General features: G+C 40.9%; 1 protein-coding gene and 1 non-coding gene across 3 annotated transcripts; one reads left to right on the top strand and one right to left on the bottom strand.

The window, feature by feature from the left end:
- Positions 1–2,691: 2,691 nt before the first annotated feature.
- On the top strand, positions 2,692–2,763 carry TRNAE-UUC. The gene has a single exon. It is a non-coding gene; the product is annotated as a tRNA-Glu (tRNA).
- A 7,356-nt stretch (positions 2,764–10,119) lies between these two features.
- On the bottom strand, positions 10,120–11,990 carry BEX4 (brain expressed X-linked 4). Of its 2 annotated transcripts, none has more exons than XM_043897337.1 (3): positions 11,568–11,990; positions 11,060–11,138; positions 10,120–10,715 (listed from the first exon to the last, which is right to left on the bottom strand). In XM_043897337.1, the coding sequence occupies exon 3, from the start codon at positions 10,708–10,710 to the stop codon at positions 10,348–10,350; it is 363 nt and encodes a 120-aa protein (XP_043753272.1). In that variant the 5' UTR covers positions 10,711–10,715; positions 11,060–11,138; positions 11,568–11,990; the 3' UTR covers positions 10,120–10,347. The 2 variants fall into 2 exon arrangements, with proteins under 2 accessions (XP_043753272.1, XP_043753273.1); XM_043897338.1 differs by having other exon boundaries at positions 11,436–11,863.
- Positions 11,991–19,732: the final 7,742 nt, after the last annotated feature.

Below are 19,732 nucleotides of genomic sequence, written 5' to 3'. Positions count from 1 at the left end.
ACAAGGTAATGCTCAAAATACATTAAGCTAGGCTGCAACAGTATGTGAACTGAGAACTTCCAGATGTTCAAGCTGGATTTAGAAAAGGCAGAGAGGAACCAGAGATCAAATTGCCAACATCCACTGGATCATAGAAAAACCAAGGGAATTCCAGAAAAACATCTATTTCTGCTTCATTGACTATGCTAAAGCCTTCACTGTGTGGATCACAACAAACTGTGGAAAATTCTTAAAGTGTTGGGAATACCAGACCACCTTACCTACCTCCTGTGAAACCTGTTTGCAGGTGAAGAAGCAACACCTAGAACCAGACATGGAACAATGTACTGGTTCCAAATTTGGAAAGGAGTACATCAAGGCTGTATATTGTCACCCTGCTTATTAACTTATATGCAAAGTACATCATGCAAAATGCCAGGCTGAATGGAACACAAGCTGGAATCAAGACTACCAGGATAAATAACAACCTCAGATATGCAGATGACACTACCCTTATGGCAGAAAGTGAAGAAGAACTAAAGAGCCTCTTGATGAAGGTGAAAGAGGAAAGTGAAAAGCTGGCTTAAAGCTCAGCATTAAAAAAACTAAGATCATGGCATCCAGTCCCATCATTTCTTGGCAAATAGATGTGGAAACACTGCAAACAGTGACAGACTTTATTTTCCTGGGCCCCAAAATCACTGCAGATAGTGACTACAGCCATTAAATTAAAAGATGCTTGCTCCTTGGAAGAAACTGAAAGTGAAAGTCGCTTAGTCGTGTCTGACTTTTTGAGACGCCCATGGGGTATACAGTCCATGGAATTCTCCAGGTCAGAATACTGGAGTGGGTAGACTTTCCCTTCTCCAGGGGATCTTCTCAACCCAGGGATCGAACCCAGGTCTCCCGCATTAGCTATGACAAATCTAGACAGCATATTAAAAATTGGAGACATTACTTTGCCAACAAAGTTACATATAGTCAAAGCTATGTTTTTTCCAGTAGTCATGTACGGATGTGAGAGTTGGATGATAAAGAAAGTTGAGCACTGAAAGATTGATTCTTTCCAACTGTGGTGTTGGAGAAGACTCTTGAGATTCCCTTGGACTGCCAGGAGATCAAACCAGTTAATCCTTAAGGAAATCAATTCTAAATATTCATTGGAAGGACCGATGCTGAAGCTCAAGCTCCAGTAATTTGGCCACCTGAGGCAAAGAGTTGACTCACTGGAAAAGGACCTGATGCTGGCAAAGACTGAAGGCAGGAGGAGAAGGGGACAACAGAGGATTAGATGGTTGGATGGCATCACCTACTCGATGGATATGAGTTTGAGCAAACTCCAGGAGATGGTGAAGGACAGGGAAACCTGGAGTGTTGCAGTCTATGGGGTCGAAAAAAGTCAGACAGGACTGAATGACTACACAACAACAAAGACAGAAGAAAATCTTCATAATTTCCAGGAGAAAAATATAGGAGAATATCTGTGATATACAGGTTTTGGCAATGAGTTTTCAGATATGACACCACAAGAAAATATGTATCAGTAAGACATTGATAAAAATATGATAAATTGAACTTTATCAGAATGAAAACTTTTGGTCTATGAAAGACACTGTTAAAAAAGTAAAAAGGCAAACCATACTGCGTGAAAATATTTGCAGATCACATGTCTTATAGAATACTTATATTCTGAATATTTTAAGAACTTGCAAAACTCAGCAAAAGAAAACAATTCAATTAAAAATTGTCAATGTAACTGGACTTCTCTGGTGTTTCAGTTGTTGAAAATTCACCTGCCAATGCAGGGGAGATGGGTTTGATCCCTGGTCCGGGAAGATTTTACATGCCAAAGGGCAACTAAGCCCACTCACAACAATTACTGAGCACATATACTGCAACTACTGAAGTCTGAGTGCCCTGGAGCCCATGCTCTGCAACAAGAGAAGCCACAGCACTGAGAAGCCCATGCACCACAACTAGAGAGTAGCCCTTGCTCACTACAACTAAGGAAAGCCTGTGTGCAGCAACCAAGATCCAGCACAGCCAAAAATAGACAAGGAAATAAACAGATACAATTTTTTAAAATTGTCAAAATGCCTGAAGTGACTTAACTGAAGGAGTTATCCAAATGGCAAGAAAACATAAATGAAAAAATGCTCAATATTGAGAGTCATTAAGGAAATCCATATTAAAACCACAATGAGATACTAGTGTATACTTATTAGGATGGATAAAATTTTATAACCCTCCACAATTGCATATGGTGGTGAGAATATGAAAGAAGAACTCTCATGCATTGCTTTTGGGAATGCAAACTGATACAGCTATGTTATAAAACAAATTGGCAGTTTAATATAAAGTTGAATATATATTTACCACATGACTCAGTGAATTTCAAACTCATATTCACACAAAAACCTGCACACGAATAATCATAGTAGCATTATTCATAGTCTCCAAAATCTGGGAATAATCCAGATGTTCTTCAACAGTTGAATATATAAATAATATTGGCACATCTATAAAATGGAATACTACTCAGCAGTAAAAAGAAATGCACTTTTGTTTCGTGCAACAGCATGTATTCATATAAATTTTAAGTGCATTATACTAGTTGAATAAAGTCAGATACTACAGGTTACATATTGTGTGATTACATTTATATGATGTACTAGAAAAGTTAAAATTATGGAATTAAATCAATGAGGGAATTCCCTGATGGTCCAGTGGTTAGGACTCAGCACTTTCACTGCTGGGACCTGGGTTCAATCCCTGGTTGGGGAACTAAGGTGCCACAAGATGTGTGGCCAAAAAAAAAAATCAGATCAGTGGGTCATAGGGATTGGGGGTAATGGATGTGTTTGATAGCAAAGAGGCTACAAAAAGGAATTTTTAGGGTGGTAGAACTCTTCTATACATTATTATGGTGGTTAATGTGCATATGCAAACCCATAAAACCATACACCACAGAGTGACTTTGACCTATGCTAGTGCTTCTAAACTGGGAGTGATTTTGCCCATAAGGGGATATTTAGGAGTACCTGCAGACATTTTTTGTTCTCACACTGGGGAACTTGGTGCTTCTGGCACCCTAGTAGGTGGAGACTAGGAATACTGATAAACATCCAACAACTCACAGGACAACTACCCAAACAAAAGATGATCCAGCCCAAAATGTCAACAGTACCAAAGTTGAGAAAGCCTTCTACATGGAAACTTAAAAAATCAACTAGAATGTCAGGAGAATACAGGAAAGAGTATAGATGCATCTAACTGAATTACACATGTCTTAGTCTTTTTGGGCTGCTATAATAAAACACCACAGGCTGGGGTAGCTTATAAACAACAGAAATTTATTTCTCACATTTCTGGAGGTTGGAAGTCAAAGATCAAGGTGCCAGCATGGTCGAGTTCTAATGAAGATTGTTTTCTGGGTTGTAGGTTGCCAATCTCACTGTGTCCTCACATGGTGGAAAGGATTAGGGAGCTCTCTGGGGTGTCTTTTATAAGGACACTAATTCCATCCATGAAAAGTCTGCCTTCATGACTGAGTACCTCCTAATACAATCACATTGCACATTAACATTTCAACAAATTAACTTTGGGGAGACACAAACATTCAGACCATAGCAAAATGTATGAAATCACTTCCTTGAAGTGGATAGGGAATAATGGAGATGACCTAAGTAACTTTAAGAAATGACGTTTGACAGGGTGGTAGTAGTGTTTAGTCACTAAGTCATATCTGACTCTTTTGCAACCCCATGGACCGTAAACTGCCAGGCTCCTCTGTCCATGGGATTTCCCAGGCTAGAAACCTGGGATCTTCTCCAGCAGATCATCCCAACCGAGGGATTGAACTCACAGGTCCTGCAGGTGAATTCTTTACCATTGAGCCACCAGGGAAACCCCTTGACTGGGTACTGCAAAGCAAAAGACAAAATTAACTGTATTCTAGTTGGTATATCTGTTTCAGAGTGTAGTATAGCAGTTATGATTACATGTATATGTATATGATTATACATATACATATATTATATATATACATATATACATATATGATTACATGTATAGCCGTGCATTGCCTGTGTATGAAGGTTAAACAAAGAAGTTTATATGTTGTAGATAGTGGGAGCCAAGTTTCTCACGGCAGAGAAAGAAGTTGCAAAAAGGAAAGGATTTAGTGTCAGAGACATCAATATGAACTCGTGTGTGTGTGTGTGTGTGTGTGTGCATGCACAATTAGTTCTGTCCACTGAGAGGGCCTAGACACAATGCTGCCCCATTAGCAATGAACACACATAGGGCACAGATCTTGGTTTCTAAATACCATTTTCTAATAAAAGGAACCATGACTCCTTGGAGAAATAGTTGATCCTAGGATCAGGGCAGGGAAAGTACAAGATGAACCTGGAATGTCTTGTAGTACTAGAAAGTAAAGAAGTGTTTTGTAAAGAATATGCAAATGTATTTGTTTTCCTTTACTGTGTAACAAATAACCATAAAAGTAGTGGCTTAAAACAAAAATCCAGGCAGGCTCAACTGGATTCCTTGCTTAAGGTCTCAGAATGCTGAAATCAGGGTGGCAATAAGCTTGGACTCCTATCTGAAGGTTCTGAGAAAGAATCCACTGCTGGACTCATTCAGGTTGTTGGCTGAATTCAATTCATGAAGTTAGAGGACTGTGGTCCCTGTTTCCTTCCTGGCTGTTAACTGAGTTTTTTTTTTTTCCAGCTTCTAGAGACTCCTTATATTTCTTGGCTCTTGGTCACCTCCATTTTACAAACCCAGCAATGACAAATTGAATCAATCTCTTGCTTTGAATGTCCTCGACATCCTCTCCTTTCTTTTCTGCCTTCCTCTTCTGCCACCAGCTGGAGAAGGTTCTATGCTTTAACAGCTCATGTGATTTTACTCAGCAGATCAGGATAATCCAGGATCATCTCCCACTCTTAAAGTCAACTGATTGAGTGTTAAATTGTATGTGAAAAAAAATCTCCTTACAGCAATACCAAGATTAGTATTTTTTTCTTTTTATTTATTTATTTATTTATTTTTTATTAGTTGGAGGCTAATTACTTCACAACATTTCAGTGGGTTTTGTCGTACATTGATATGAATCAGCCATAGATTTACACATATTCCCCATCCCGATCCCCCCTCCCACCTCCCTCTCCACCCGATTCCTCTGGGTCTTCCCAGTGCACCAGGCCCGAGCACTTGTCTCATGCATCCCACCTGGGCTGGTGATCTGTTTCACCATAGATAATATATATGCTGTTCTTTCGAAACATCCCACCCTCACCTTCTCCCACAGAGTTCAAAAGACTGTTCTGTACTTCTGTGTCTCTTTTTCTGTTTTGCATATAGGGTTATCGTTACCATCTTTCTAAATTCCATATATATGTGTTAGTATGCTGTAATGATCTTTATCTTTCTGGCTTACTTCACTCTGTATAAGGGGCTCCAGTTTCATCCATCTCATTAGAACTGATTCAAATGAATTCTTTTTAACGGCTGAGTAATATTCCATGGTGTGTATGTACCACAGCTTCCTTATCCATTCATCTGCTGATGGGCATCTAGGTTGCTTCCATGTCCTGGCTATTATAAACAGTGCTGCGATGAACATTGGGGTGCACGTGTCTCTTTCAGATCTGGTTTCTTCAGTGTGTATGCCCAGGAGTGGGATTGCTGGGTCATATGGCAGTTCTATTTCCAGGTTTTTAAGAAATCTCCACACTGTTTTCCATAGGGGCTGTACTAGTTTGCATTCCCACCAACAGTGTAAGAGGGTTCCCTTTTCTCCACACCCTCTCCAGCATTTATTGCTTGTAGACTTTTGGATAGCAGCCATCCTGACTGGCGTGTAATGGTACCTCATTGTGGTTTTGATTTGCATTTCTCCAAGATTAGTATTTTATTGAATAACTAAAGGACAGGAATCTTGAGGGGGAATATCTTTAAAATTCTGCCTAACACATTGGACATGTCAAAGGTACATGAGCCAATACCAAAGAGCTTCTAAAGGACAAAACTGGATCAATTTGAGAAAATCAGATGCTATTTGGTTATATCACAAAGAATAAAACATCAAGGTAGCTCCGTGGTAAGGAATCTGCCTACAATGCAGGAGATGTGTGTTCAATCCCTGGGTCAGGAAGATCCCCTGGAGAAGGAAATGGCAACTCACTCCACTATTCTTGCCTGAGAAATCCCATGGATAGAGAAGCCTGGCAGGCTATAGTCCATGGGGTCACAAAAGAGTCGGACATGACTTAGCAACTAAACAACAACAGCAATACTGATATAAATGAACGATTAAATAAATAAGGTAGGACTTACTTACAGAATAATTCCAAGTAATAAATGTAGGTGATATGAGGGACATAGAAAATCACCATTAGAATACCAAGGTAGTAATTTGATGCAGGTAAGACCCACTGATGAATGTTAAACCTAATGGGCAAAACTTTAAGGAAAATCAAGATATTTGCATAGCTTCAAAGTACCTCACCTCCAAATTTTAATTAATAATTGTGTTTATTTTTATACTCACAAATTTTTTGGTACTTCTTCCTCCAAGAGGTGAAGCTTAACCCCCCCGCCCCATTCTATTGACTATGAGCTGGACTAGATGACTGATTTCTAAGAAACAGAGTATGGAAATGGAGAAATAGAAATTTACAGAGGAAAAACTTAGCTAAGGGATCAAAGTAAACACCACCACCAATAAGTCATGTTGATATCATATAATTTATACGAATGATAAAAAGAGCTATCAACTCTGTGGTCTTATTCCCCAAATCTCATAGTAATCCCAGTTATCATGAGAAAACATCAGACAAGTCCAAATTGAGGGCCATCCTACAAAACAGCTGGCAAGTACTCTTCAAAAGGTGTTAAGGTTATTAAAAAAATAAAATAATAAGGAACTGTCAGAGAATGTAGGAAAACGAGGAGATATGATGACTAAATACAATCAGTATCCTGGACCGAGCCTTGCGGGGGTGGGGGGGGGAGGACTTTGGGGAAAACTTATTAACATTTGTATAATGTGTCTAGCTTAGTTAATGGTACTGAACTAATGTTAATTTCTTAATTTTAATAGGTGAAATATGTTAACTTAGGGGAATCTAAATGAAAGGTATGCAGGAACTCTCCTTACTACCTTTGCAACTCTTCTGTAGATGTAAAATTTTTCCAAAGTACAAAGTTAAGAAAGGATTATTAATTTACTTGGGCTTTTCTAGTGGTTCAGCTGGTAAAGAATCTGCCTACAATGTGGGAGACCTGGGTTCAATCCCTGGGTTGGAAGATACCCTGGAGAAGGGAAAGGCTACCCACTCCAGTATTCTGGTCTGCAGAATTCCATGGACTGTATACCCCATGGGGTTGCAAAGAGTCAGACATGACTGAGTGACTTTCACTTAATTCTTGTGAGATTTCACAAATCCTTGTAGTCAATTTGCAAAATTTAATCAGAAGTCTCTCCTAAGTTTTTGATTTGCTATATACTACAAATCATACCTCATACCTCGAGGCACACCTCATTTTATTGTACTTTGCTTTATTGTGGTTTTTACAAATAGAAAGTTTGTGGCAATCCTGTCTTGAGCAAAAAGTCTATTGGTGACATTTTTGAAAGAGCATTTGCTTACTTTGTGTTTTTGTATTACATCTTGGTAATTTTTGCAATATTTCAAACTTTTTATTGTTATTATATTTGTTACAGTGATTCATGATTGATGATCTTTGATGTTTCTATTGTAATTGTTTTGGTATTTTTTATTGATAAGGTATTTTTATATTCAGATATGTATTTTTTTAGACATAATGCTATGGCACACTTAATAGACTGCAGTACAATATAAACATATTGTGACTTGCTTTATTGTGATATTCACTTTATTGCTATTCTGGAACTGAACTTGCAATATCTCTGAGGTATGCTTGTAATGCTATTATAAACATTTGTGTACAGGTTTTGCGAACACATTTTCAATTCTCTTGAGTATATACCTACAAGTGGAATTGCTAGGTTGAATGGTAGCTCGACATAGAACTTTTAGGAGGATTGCCACAATGCTTTCCATGGCAAGTGCATGATTACACTTTTCCACCAGCAATGTGTGAAGGTTATAGTTCTCCACATCCTTGCCAACAATTGGTACTGCTTTTTTTGTTCAAGGTATCAGCAGGGCTGCATTCCTTACTGAGAATCCAGAGAATACATTTCTCTACTTTTTGAGCCTCTCAAGCCTGCCCACATTCCTTGGCTCAGAGCCCCTCTCCTCTATCTTTAAAGATAACACCACCAAACTGAGTCGTGCTCATGTTTCCACTTCTCTGTTTCTACTGTTTGCTTTTTTTTTTTTTGACAATAGCATTGCTAGTGGATGTGAAGTGCTGGAGGGGTACATCCCTAGTGGTTCTGTGCTTCTCTAACCTTTCTGCAGAAATTGGTCCTCCTGACTGATTTACTTCTGGACCAAATTCTGCCATTCACTTGGCAACAGTTGGCCTAACGGCATCCTTTTCAGATCTCTATCAGAAAGGATCTCAATAGGTTATTTACATGATGCTATACTCGACAAGTTGTGACGAATGTAGGAAACTTCCAAAAAGGAAAATGAGAGAGAAGGTATCTTGTGTGAAATACTCAAGAGTTTTCAGCTTCTTTCAGTTTACAGAGACCCCAGGGGCTGGTTTAAGATGTTAGAAATACATCTTATAAGGTGACATTATTTCTTATATGTAAAACTAAAACAGGCTTCTCAAAGTAATAATTCTTAACACTACTTGTGGGTGATGAACAGATGCTTTTTATTCTATTCTTTTTAAAAAATTTCTTGTTGTGGCCCACAAAACTGATTTCAAGAGCTATAATTTGCAGCAATTCTATGAAGAACACTGGATTGAAGAATATTTGAGATGTCTTTCTGCTCTATTCTAAAAATTAACCAGTCTACATTGGAAAGACAAAAAAGCAAAACACAGAAAAACAGCCTCAGTCTTGCTGAGTCTGGTCTTCTTCAGCTCATTGTCAGTTAAAATAGTGAAATATTCTCCATTTCCAGATGACAATGTCCTACAGAAAAAGCCCCAAGTCAGACTCCCCCACCAAAATGTACAGCAGAAGGTAACCTTGGTACTTGGCATCTCAACTCAAGTACCCCCATCTGCCATTGTCCCTACCTTTTATAATCAGGCTACTTTAAGGTCTTATACTTTTCTTTTTTAATGCTTTTGCCCAGTGAATTCAGGAAGTATTCATCATGTTATTACACTTACTTCGTTTATACTTAATGTGACATGATACACATATGTGTTCATGAAATACAGCTTCCTTGGTGGCTCAGCTTGTAAAGAATCTGTCTGCAATGTGGGAGACCTGGGTCCGATCCCTGGGTTGGGAAGATCCCCCAGAGGAGGGCATGGCAACCCACTCCAGGATTCTTGTCTGGAGAATCCTCATGGGCAGAGGAGCCTGTCATGCTGCAGTCCATAGGGTCGCACAGTCAGATGACTGAGCGACTAAGTAGCACTCTTGTTCTAAAGGATAGAAACCAGAGATCCCACATTCTCAAAGAGCTTCCCCCACTAAGGTATTTTTACAAAGATGGTGGACTCACACTCCTTGAAAACAGTAGGATATGCAAGAAGATTAAACCAGTCAATCCTAAAGAAAATCAACCCTGAATATTCATTGGAAGGACTGGTGCTGAAGCTGAAGCTCCAATACTTTGGCCACCTGATGCAAAGAGCCAACTCATTGGAAAAGACCCTAATGAGAAAGATTGAGGGCAGGAGGGGAAGGGGACAACAGAGAATGAGATGGTTGGATGGCATCACTGACTCAATGGACATGAGTTTGAGCAAACTCAGGGAGATAGTGAAGGACAGGGAAGCCTGGCATGCTGCAGTTTATGGGATTGCAAAGAGTTGGACACAACTTAGAGACTAAACAACAGCAATAATGCATTCTTAAAGTCCTATCAGATATTGAATTATGAATATGATCCTTCCTGGTTGGTTGAGGAGAAAAAATAACCAAAGACAATTGATATTTTGTGTCTAGGGAGCTAGAAGAGCAAAGGTAACATTAAAAAAAATAAAACAAGGTGTGTAAGAGGAAGATTGCTTTTAAAACTGCTTTATTAATTTCATATTATGAAAAGAATACTTTTTCTTATAACTGAATGATATTGCCCTCCTGACAGAAAGTTATACAATGAGACAAAATAGTATTCAGTTAGAAACTGGTAAGTGGAAACACCAAAAGATTTACAGAAAAAAGTAACTCACAAAAACTACAAGCATGTAGAGCAGAGGCCATATTATTAACCTCAGGAAAACTCTTAACATTCAAGGTATAAGGCAAAATTCATAATGATTGTCAGGTTCAGGAGTTTGATAGGGCACATGATGTCTCATCTGCTGCTTCTTAGTCTTTCTTTTGATTTCCATCATCTGCCCCACATGCTTTTCTACATTATCTCCCACTTCATTGTGATCAATATGCCTGTTGGGTATAGCCCACCGAAAATTAGGGACAAGTCGTCTAACCCATCCCAGCCTGATATTTCCTCCAGACTTCTGGACTTTGACCCCTCCCAAGTCGCGTGATTCCTCTCCAGTCTTCAAAGGGGCCTGGTCCCCTCCTTCGTTTTCCTGTTGGGCATCTTCCATGTTGAAACTTTCTATTGCTCGTTCCTCTTTGGACGCCATTGCTCCTAGGAGACAAAAGATGCAACAAGGGACTATTTTCTGGGTGGAATGATCAGCACCGAGGACAGAGGCCCTACTACGCACCTCTCAATATTCCCAGTCCTGGTGGTCAAAGGCTTTTCAAATTTTCCTTTTCCCACCTGAGAGGCCTCCTATGCCCTCTAGGAAGCCCCCAGTCCGAGCATTAACCCCCTCCCGCGCTCCAAAGCCCCCATTTTCCCTGCCGATCCAGGCCCAGGTCTCTGCAGGCACCAAAATGGAGGACGGGGTTGCAGGGAGCATTTGGAGTCTTAGGGTTTTCCCCACGTTCCCCCTCCCCCCCCACCTCCCAACTGTCCCTCGCACCGACCTGGGCCTATCCTTTCTGTCTCCTGCTCCTCCTGATTCTTGCTGCAAGTGTGCCGCCGCAACACTTCCGACTCGCAGACCTGCAGAGGGTCGGGGTGGGGGCAGGGGGCTGCTGCAGCCGGGCGCTCGGCTCCTTCCTGGCCCTGCGTCCCCTACCCCCAGCTACCCCCACCCAGTGTGCCCCGCTCCCATGCTCAACCGCCCCCTTCCCAGTCCCCACACGCCGCACCGACCAACATTTTCTAACCCGAGAAGAACGGGGGCGGGGCAGGGGTGTGGGAAAAGCTCGCGATGGTGCGAGAAGCAGGTGTTAGCAAGGGCCTGCCGCCTTAAGACCTCCCGGCCCGTCCCCCACCCCAGCCCCCGGGAAGGCCTACCGCTTTCCGCGGCCAAATGCCGGGTGTCGGGGCGGGGGCGGGGTGGCGTTGGAGCTGCAGTCTCCACTCCGAGGCAACGGACTCCCGAGGAGAGGTCCGCCATCTTTGCGGACCCCACTCCGGGTCCCTTACCTGCTCCTCTCGCTTCTCCTCCTCTTAGGGGTCGTCCCCGGCCCGGGCTCCCTCGGGGCCACTCGGAGCAGGTACCAAGAGGCGAGGGGGCGACCGCCGGGTCTGACGCGAAAGCGGGGCGTGCAAGCAAGATTAGGCACTGGCCGGTCACGTGGGGCTTCTGTCGCCGCGGAAAGCCACGCCCTCGTCCCGCCCTTCCTGCCCCTCGGGGTCTTGCAGAGCCAGCGGTGCCTCGCAGAGCCTTTGGTGGTGCACACACACCTTCCGTTGCCCCTCACTCCTCACCACCACCACCCGCCGCCCTGTGACACTTGTCCAGGAGCCGGCCACAGAACCCTCCTTTCTTTACGTGTTCTTGGGCCTTTCTTTGCCGGCCACCTAAGGGCAATATCTTCCCAGGGGCCGATAGCCATTCCCATTTCTCTTCTGAGGACTTGCCTTTTCCCTCCTCTGCACTCTGGATACACCCCTCCACCTGCCGGGATTTAGACGCAGCATTTTAAAGGATGCTAAACCCCTCAACACTGAAGATAATCACACTTTAATGCAATATTCTAAAAAACAAAATTAATGCAAGAATATCTGTGATGAGCAAGGTGTCCCACACACTTCACTTCCAAGCTGTTATTCTCATTCATTCATGATTGTCTCAATCATTGTCTCAATCTTGGTCTCAATCATTCATCATGATTGTCCACCGTTTTCTTATTTTCTCTGTACGCAAATACATGGGGGAGAGTGGGGAACAGGAAATGAGTCAAGGAGATGGTGTTGTTTCTAATTATTTTCACACTTTTTTGTTTTGTTCCTATTTTTGATTAAAAATTCCTTCTATTTATAGTTTACATTATCTTTTATTATGGAAAATTTCAAACATATGCAAAAATAGAACAGTATAATGAAAGACAATGTACTCATCACTGAGCATACACAACAACTGAAAATGTATCGGGACAACTCATGGCCAATCTTATTTAATCTATATCCCCTTACCCACTTTCCACCCTTAGAGATTATCTTTGAAGTAAATCCCAGACATATCACTTTGTGCACTTCTACAAGGACTCTTTTAATTACAACCATTATACCATTAACATGTGCTTAAGTTGCTTCAGTTGTGTCTGACTCTTTGTGACCCTATGGATCATAGCCTTCCAGGCTCTTCTGTCCATGGGATTCTCCAGGCATGAATACTGGAGTGTGTTGCCATGCCCTCCTCCAGGGAATCTTCCTGACCCAGGGATGGAATCCATGTCTCCTTCGTCACCTGCACTGCAGGTAGATTCTTTACCAATAAGCCACTGGAGAAGCCCCTTGGCTATGACAATTTGATGGTACTGTGTCTTGGTGAGTGTATCCTGCTTTGTTTGTTGAGCTTCTTGGATGTGTGTGTTTGTGATTTTCCTTGAATTTTAAAAGTTCTATCCATCATTTCTTCAAATAATCTTTCTTCCTTCTCTCATTCTTTTTCTTTCTTCTCTTCAGACTGAGTAATAGACTTACCTTAAAGTTCCCTGATTCCTTCTTCTGCCTGTTTACATTTGATGTTGAACCTTGATATTGAATTTTTCATTTCAGCTATTGTACTTTTCAGCTTCAGGATTTCTGTTGGTTCCTATTTATAATTTTTTTTTCCTGTTTATTGATATTCCCTATTTGGTGAGACATCATTTTCCTGGTTTATTTTAGTTCTTTATCCTTTACTATTTTGATCGTATTAAAGACAGTTGATTTAAAGCTTTTGCCTAATAAGTCCAATCTCTGGGCTTTCTGAGGAATGTGCATGCTAAGTTGCTTCAGTCGTGCCTAACTCTTTGTGACCCCATGAACTGTAGCCCACAAGGCTCTTCTGTCCATGGGATTCTCCAGGCAAGGATACTGGAGTGGGTTGCCATGCCCTCCTCCAGGGGATCTTTCCGACCCAGGGATTGAACCCACATCTCTTATGTCTACCTGCATTGCCAGGCAAGTTCTTTACAACTAGCACCACCTGGGAAGCCCTTCTGGGGGACAGTTTCTACTAATTTTATTTTTCCTGTGAATAAGCCATATTTTATTTGCATGCCTCATAATTTGTTTCCTGTTGAAACTGGACATTTTGACTATTACTATGTGATGAAGGAGTCTTTGGGCCTAGAAAAGAAAACAACAGTCTCAAAGGCCCTTGCTGAATCATCTAACTTCGGAGAAGAGAAAACAGAACTTTAGGTCCCACCCTGATGCTCCAGGCTGGTTGCATCTATCTGGGACTTATCATCCCCTGTCCAAAAACCTTCCACCACCTACACCTGCCCAAAAGACTTATCACCCTCTGCCCAACTACAAATGCCATCTCAACTAAAGAATACCCCAAACATCCTGCCTGATTAACATTTCCCTGATTGCTTCCACAAACCTCCCTATAAATATGGAGCCTCCCTGATCCCTCTCGGTGCTTAGTCTGGTCGTTAGGCTGACTGTTGCCCCTCCTTGCCTGAACAAAGGTAACCTACTTCTGTTGAGGTCGTCTTTCCTTTTTTGCCTCGGCCTGAACTATACCTTACCTGTGATACCTCTGGGAATCATATTCTTCCCTCTCCCCTGGATTTGTTGTTGCTGGCCATTGTGATTTGTAGTTGAATTTTTGTTTAGAGATTTTTCAAAACTGTTTTTGTAAAGTCTTCATCCTTTATCATGTGTGTCCACTGAAGTCTGTGTTGCCTAAACTTAGTGATCAGCTGGTGTTTGGACAGTTTATATAAATACCTGGAGTCAATAAAAGTTAAGAAGAAAAAAGAAGAAACACTCTTCCAAGTCTTTGCTGATTGGTTCTTGCTGGGGAATTCATTCAGTGTTTAGCCAGGAAATTTACAACTATCTTAGTTTTTACTTCCTACTTCAGACTTTCCCTGGGTGGCTCAGATGGTAAAGAGCCTGCCTGCAGTGCGGAAGACCTGGTTTCAATCCTCGGGTTGGGAAGATCCCCTGGAGAAGGAAATGGCAACCCACTTCAGTATTTTTGCCTGGAGAATCCCAAGGACAGAGGAGCTTGGTGGGCTACAGTCCATGGGGTCGCAAAAAGTCAGACACAACTGAGTGACTAACACTTTCTTTTCTTTCAGAGTCTGAAGGACATCCAGAGGTGAAAGCTTGGGGTCTCCTCAGGCCTGTAAAGCACATTCCCATTCTGGGCATATGTGTGGCCTTCTTGATCCCCCTGTATATTAGAGAACTTTTAAAAGCCCTTATTTCCCCACGTGTCTCCTTTCACAACCTCTTTCTCCCAGTTTTTTCATTACATTTATTGTTTATTCTGAGTTTTGTCCTTTGCCCTAGGCAGCTAGGGCAAATATCTGAGCCTTTAAATGCTTTTAGCAAAAACCACTTTACTCCTTGGGGAAGCTCTGAATCAGGCAAAACAAAGAGAAGCATTCTGCCAGATGAGTTGAGATCCAGAGCCACAATTCACTGAGAATAAACTCCATAATGCTCCTTCTGGTACTAGCAACCTTCACCAGTTGATCTGGGGTGTTGGGGATGACTACTTGGCAGTTTAAAATACCACAGCACTCTCACTGCAACACAGGAGCTTCTCTCTTCAACAGGTTTTCCCCTGGTAGATAACAAATGGAATATTTCCTGTCATATCAGTAAACAAAGGATGTCACAGTCATCAACAATTGTAGCCACCACTGAAACTGAGCTGATGAACCCTGAGGGAACTCAGGGAGCAAGGAATACCTTCCATTTAGCAGCCATCAGACTGCAACTACTTCTTACTCTGAGCCCTGAGGAAACTCAGGATATGAAAACACAGGATACTGGCCCCAGATAGCTGAGGTGCACATCAAAGGAATGATTACAGTGAGTCCAGACTCTTGCATCTCCCCATACAGAGAAAAGCACTAAATTCTGTAACTTGACATATCTGGTTTCTCTAACCAACAGTAGTCTTTTGATGTTCCTGACTACCTGCTCTTTGTTGCAAAACTCCTATATATACTGGCTCCTCCCTCACCTCCTTGGAGCAGCAGTTTCTCAGAGCTATCTGGGATGCTGTCTCCCCAGCTGAAGCCCTCATTTTGCCCCAGATAAAACTTAACTCACACCTCCCACGTTGTGCATTTTTTTCTAAGGCAACATTGCTGTAGTTGTTTGTGTTTTTTATTTTTTTGTTTGTGTTTTTAAAAAATTAGATTCCAGTGTGATGCAAAAGTTTGTTCTGACAGTTTTTGGTATAGACTCTGGATTTCTTATTACTCTGCCATTTTTGAGATGTCTTCTCTGTATGTTTTTAAACTCTCTACAATATATGTCAGCATGAAGTTTTCTTTCAAAATTAACCTAAGAAAGCAGTACAAGATTATGCTTGATTTTCAGTAATTTTAAAGTAGAATACTTGGTTAATTATAATGTTTGGTACTTTGTCACAAATAAATTTATATATTTGACTTGATTAAAAAACATGCTCTCTGGAATATAGCTATGGGAATTTCATATTTCTAAATATGTTTAAAAGTTATTACAAGGTTAAAAATTATACATGAATATCAAAAATAAGTTTTGTTACCATTGTGAATAGTAAATATTTGGGTACTGTTTGAGTTCTTCTCAATTAAAAAAATCATTTCTATTCAAAACAAATTTACTTAAGTTTTAAAGGTTACTAGTACATGTTTTCCCCATTTACCTCATGCTCTTACCATGTCTGGTTACAGGAGCCTTCCTTCCCTTAAGTCTCACAAAAATAATCAGGAAAAAAGATGAGAGAAAAAATAACTACACATGACAAAAGATCCAAAATGATAATGAAAGTGAAAGTGAAAGTTGCTCAGTCGTGTCCGACCCTTTGTGACCCCATGAACCATACAGTCCATGAAATTCTCCAGGCCAGAATACTGGAGTGGGTAGCTTTTCCTTTCTCCAGGGGATCTTCCCAACCCAGGGATTGAACCCAGATCTCCGGCACTGCAGGCAGATTCTTTACCAGCTGAGCCAAAAGGGAAGCTCAAAAATGATAATAAAACATCATAATGAAATAGAATAAGTCCTAGCAGCATTAAAAAACCCCATTTGTGCAACACGCTATTTCTAGTCATATGGAAATCAGCACAAGATACAACCACGCTTGCTCCATGAGCCAGACTGTGGAGTTATCCAGAAATTACCAACTCACAAAATGAAAGAAGGATTTGCATATTAAAATTCAGAGCTCTAATACTTGAAATATACCACGTAGACTTTGAGATTGAGGATCCATGTTATTAATTTTGCAAAAGCATCAACCTCATTTTTCAGCCATAATTACAGAGACTGAAATGCAAGTTTTCTGACTCTGCATTAGGTATATTTCTCATCACACAAGTATACTTCTTAGTTCAATTCTCCACATCAGGGATTTCTGGGATAAAGTTACAATACAATATCCTTTAACATTCTCCCCTCTCCCCTAATAGGCAAGATGTGGCTTGCAAAGTAAACATCCTAGTGGGTTATATGCAGAGGGAAGCAGGGCATTACAAAAGGAGGGATAAGTCTAGTGAAGTGGGAGAGTTACCTATCCAAAGTGGATAGAACACATAAACAGCCACTCCACAGGTTTCTTTTGTGGCTATCCTAGATAGAAAGACCCATGGTTGGGCCCACTCTAAAGAGGTTCATCCCAGGGGTAACATCTTGTAAAGGAAAGAGCACAGCTGAATTGGGAGATGAACACCTGGGCTCTTAATACTGGTTCTGTCATATGCTCACTGAAGACTCTTGATGTTCATATGTTGGGAGTTCCTTGGTGCCCATTTTTGTCCACCTTTCCCTTTCATTCCACATTCTCTCCTTTGGCAGCCATCTCACCTATACTTATATCTTCAATCGCCATTCATCCACATATGATTTCTGTGTTTCCCTCTCTAGGTCAGTCTCTGATCTAAATATCTTGCTACATTCCTAATATTCCCACTTGGGTATACAAAAATATTGAAAAATTGAGATGGTTCATCATGTTCCCACCAGAAAGGATCCATTATACATTGCTCATCCCAGTTGATATCACTATCTGTCACACAGATAATCAGGTGAAACAACTGAGGATCACACTAACACCTCCTTCTATATCCCCCATCCAGCTCTCAAATCTTTCATGAGTTCATCTGTTTGTTCATTATTTCATATGTCCTTTTGTCTAGTAGAAAGAAGACTATTGCTGGCTCAAGGGAGAATGGGGATAATCAATCACACAGTCAGAGTCCTAGAGTGATCCATTGCAATTAGAAGGGGCTACTTTAGGAAGTTTTTTTCACAGCAGGCAAAGTAGGGAGCATAGGTGGTGAGGCAGGTAAATTGGTATGTTTGGTGCTAGGGCCATATAGATAATCTCTTCTGTGATAGCATCTACTTTTCCAAAGAAACAAGAAGCCAAAAGAGCAGTTAAAAATGTTGAGGTCTGAGAGAATGTTGAAGGTTTGTACACAGAATAGATTGTTGTGCCACAGGGTTCTCGGATACGGAGAAAGTATATTGACTATGGAAATGTGGTAAATTTGCCAGCTAGGCCTGAGTTCTTTTCCATATCTTACAATAGCTTCCCTTGTACTTTTTTTTCTCACAACTCTCCCTACTTTTTCCACCAGGTTCCAGTCACACTGGTTTTTATCTTTTTCTGGAACAAGTCATACTCACTCCCACTTCAGAGTATGCTATTCCTTAGGCTAATATCAAAAGATTGCATACACACTCAGCTCATTCTTATCATCAAGGTCTCAGCTGAAATGTCATGTCCATAGCATGGCCTTCTCTAGTGACAAAACATGGTGCAGCTCCAGGGATCATCATGTACATTGTAGTCAAAGTAAGTGATGATCTTTAAAGTTGTCAAACTGGGTGACCCTGGAAATCCTTGACTGCTCTCTACATAAATGTTATTTTTGATCCCATTTCTCTGTTTTATTTTCTTCATGGCACTCCTTGCTCACTGAAATTATATTATTTATTTTATGTGTATCCAAAAAATAATGGAAGCCCTATAAAGGGAGGGGCCTTTCCTGTCCTAAGCACCCAGTAAACAAGTGCTGCATGGTTCAGTTTTTACCTACCAGGTACACCGATACAGAAACAGATAAAGTTGAATGGCAAAATCAAATTCTTGAGTTCTAGACTCCAGGGAATGTATTTAGCAGGTCTGGGTTAAGGTCTTAGAAGTTGCGATTTTAACAAGATCCCAGCTGATTCTTATAAAAGTGACCTGTGCCTCATGCTTGCTGCTACTGCTGCTGCTAAATCGCTCCAGTCGTGTCTGACTCTGTGCGACCCCATAGATGGCAGCCCACCAGGCTCCCTTGTCCCTGGAGGGACAAGGCAAGAACACTGGAGTGGGTTGCCATTTCCTTCTCCAGTGCCTCATGCTTAGGCCAATGCATCTTTTAAAATGTTTCCCTCATTCTCAGACATAAATTGTGGCAATATTTTCTTAGTTTGGTCTCCCAAAGTAAAAGAAATAAAATAAAAACAAGCAAATGGGACCTGATCAAACTTATAAGCTTTTGCACAGCAAAGAAAACCATAAACAAAATGAAACAACAACCTACAGACTGGAAGAAAATCCTTGCAAATGATGTGACCAACAAGGGACTAACTTCTAAAATATACAAACAGCTCATACAAGTCAGTATCAAAACAAACAACTCAATCATAAAATGGGAAGAAGACCTAAATAGACATTTCTCCAAAGAAGACATTCAGATGGCCAATAGGCACATGAAAATTTGCTCAACATCGCTAATTGTTAGAGAAATGCAAATCAAAACTACAATGAGGTATCACCTCACACTGGTCAGAATGGCTATCACCAAAAAGTCTACAAACAATAAATGCTAGAAAGAGTGTGGAGAAAATGGAACCTTCCTACACTGTTGGTGGGAATGGAAATTGGTGCATGCTCTATGGAGAACAGTACGAAGATTCCTTAAAAAAAAAAAAAAATAGAGTTATCATATGATCCAGCAGCCCCACTCCTTGGCATATATCTGGAAAAGATGAAAACTCTTATTTGAAAAGATACATGCACCCAAATGTTCATAGCAGCACTATTTACAATAGTCAAGATATGGAAGAAACCTAAATGTCCATTGACAGATAAATGGATAAAGAAGATGTGGTACATATATACAATGGAATATTACTCAGCCATAAAA

The sequence above is a fragment of the Cervus elaphus genome, chromosome X (assembly GCF_910594005.1).
Source record: "Cervus elaphus chromosome X, mCerEla1.1, whole genome shotgun sequence".
NCBI classification, from domain to species: Eukaryota; Metazoa; Chordata; class Mammalia; order Artiodactyla; family Cervidae; genus Cervus; species Cervus elaphus.
The sequence above is the reverse complement of the archived record's forward strand: the minus strand, read 5'-3'. Positions and strand labels throughout refer to the sequence as shown.

Bases quoted from the DNA above. Each gene is read 5' to 3' on its own strand.
- BEX4 (XM_043897337.1), bottom strand. From the start codon at position 10,710: ATGGCGTCCAAAGAGGAACGAGCAATAGAAAGTTTCAACATGGAAGAT.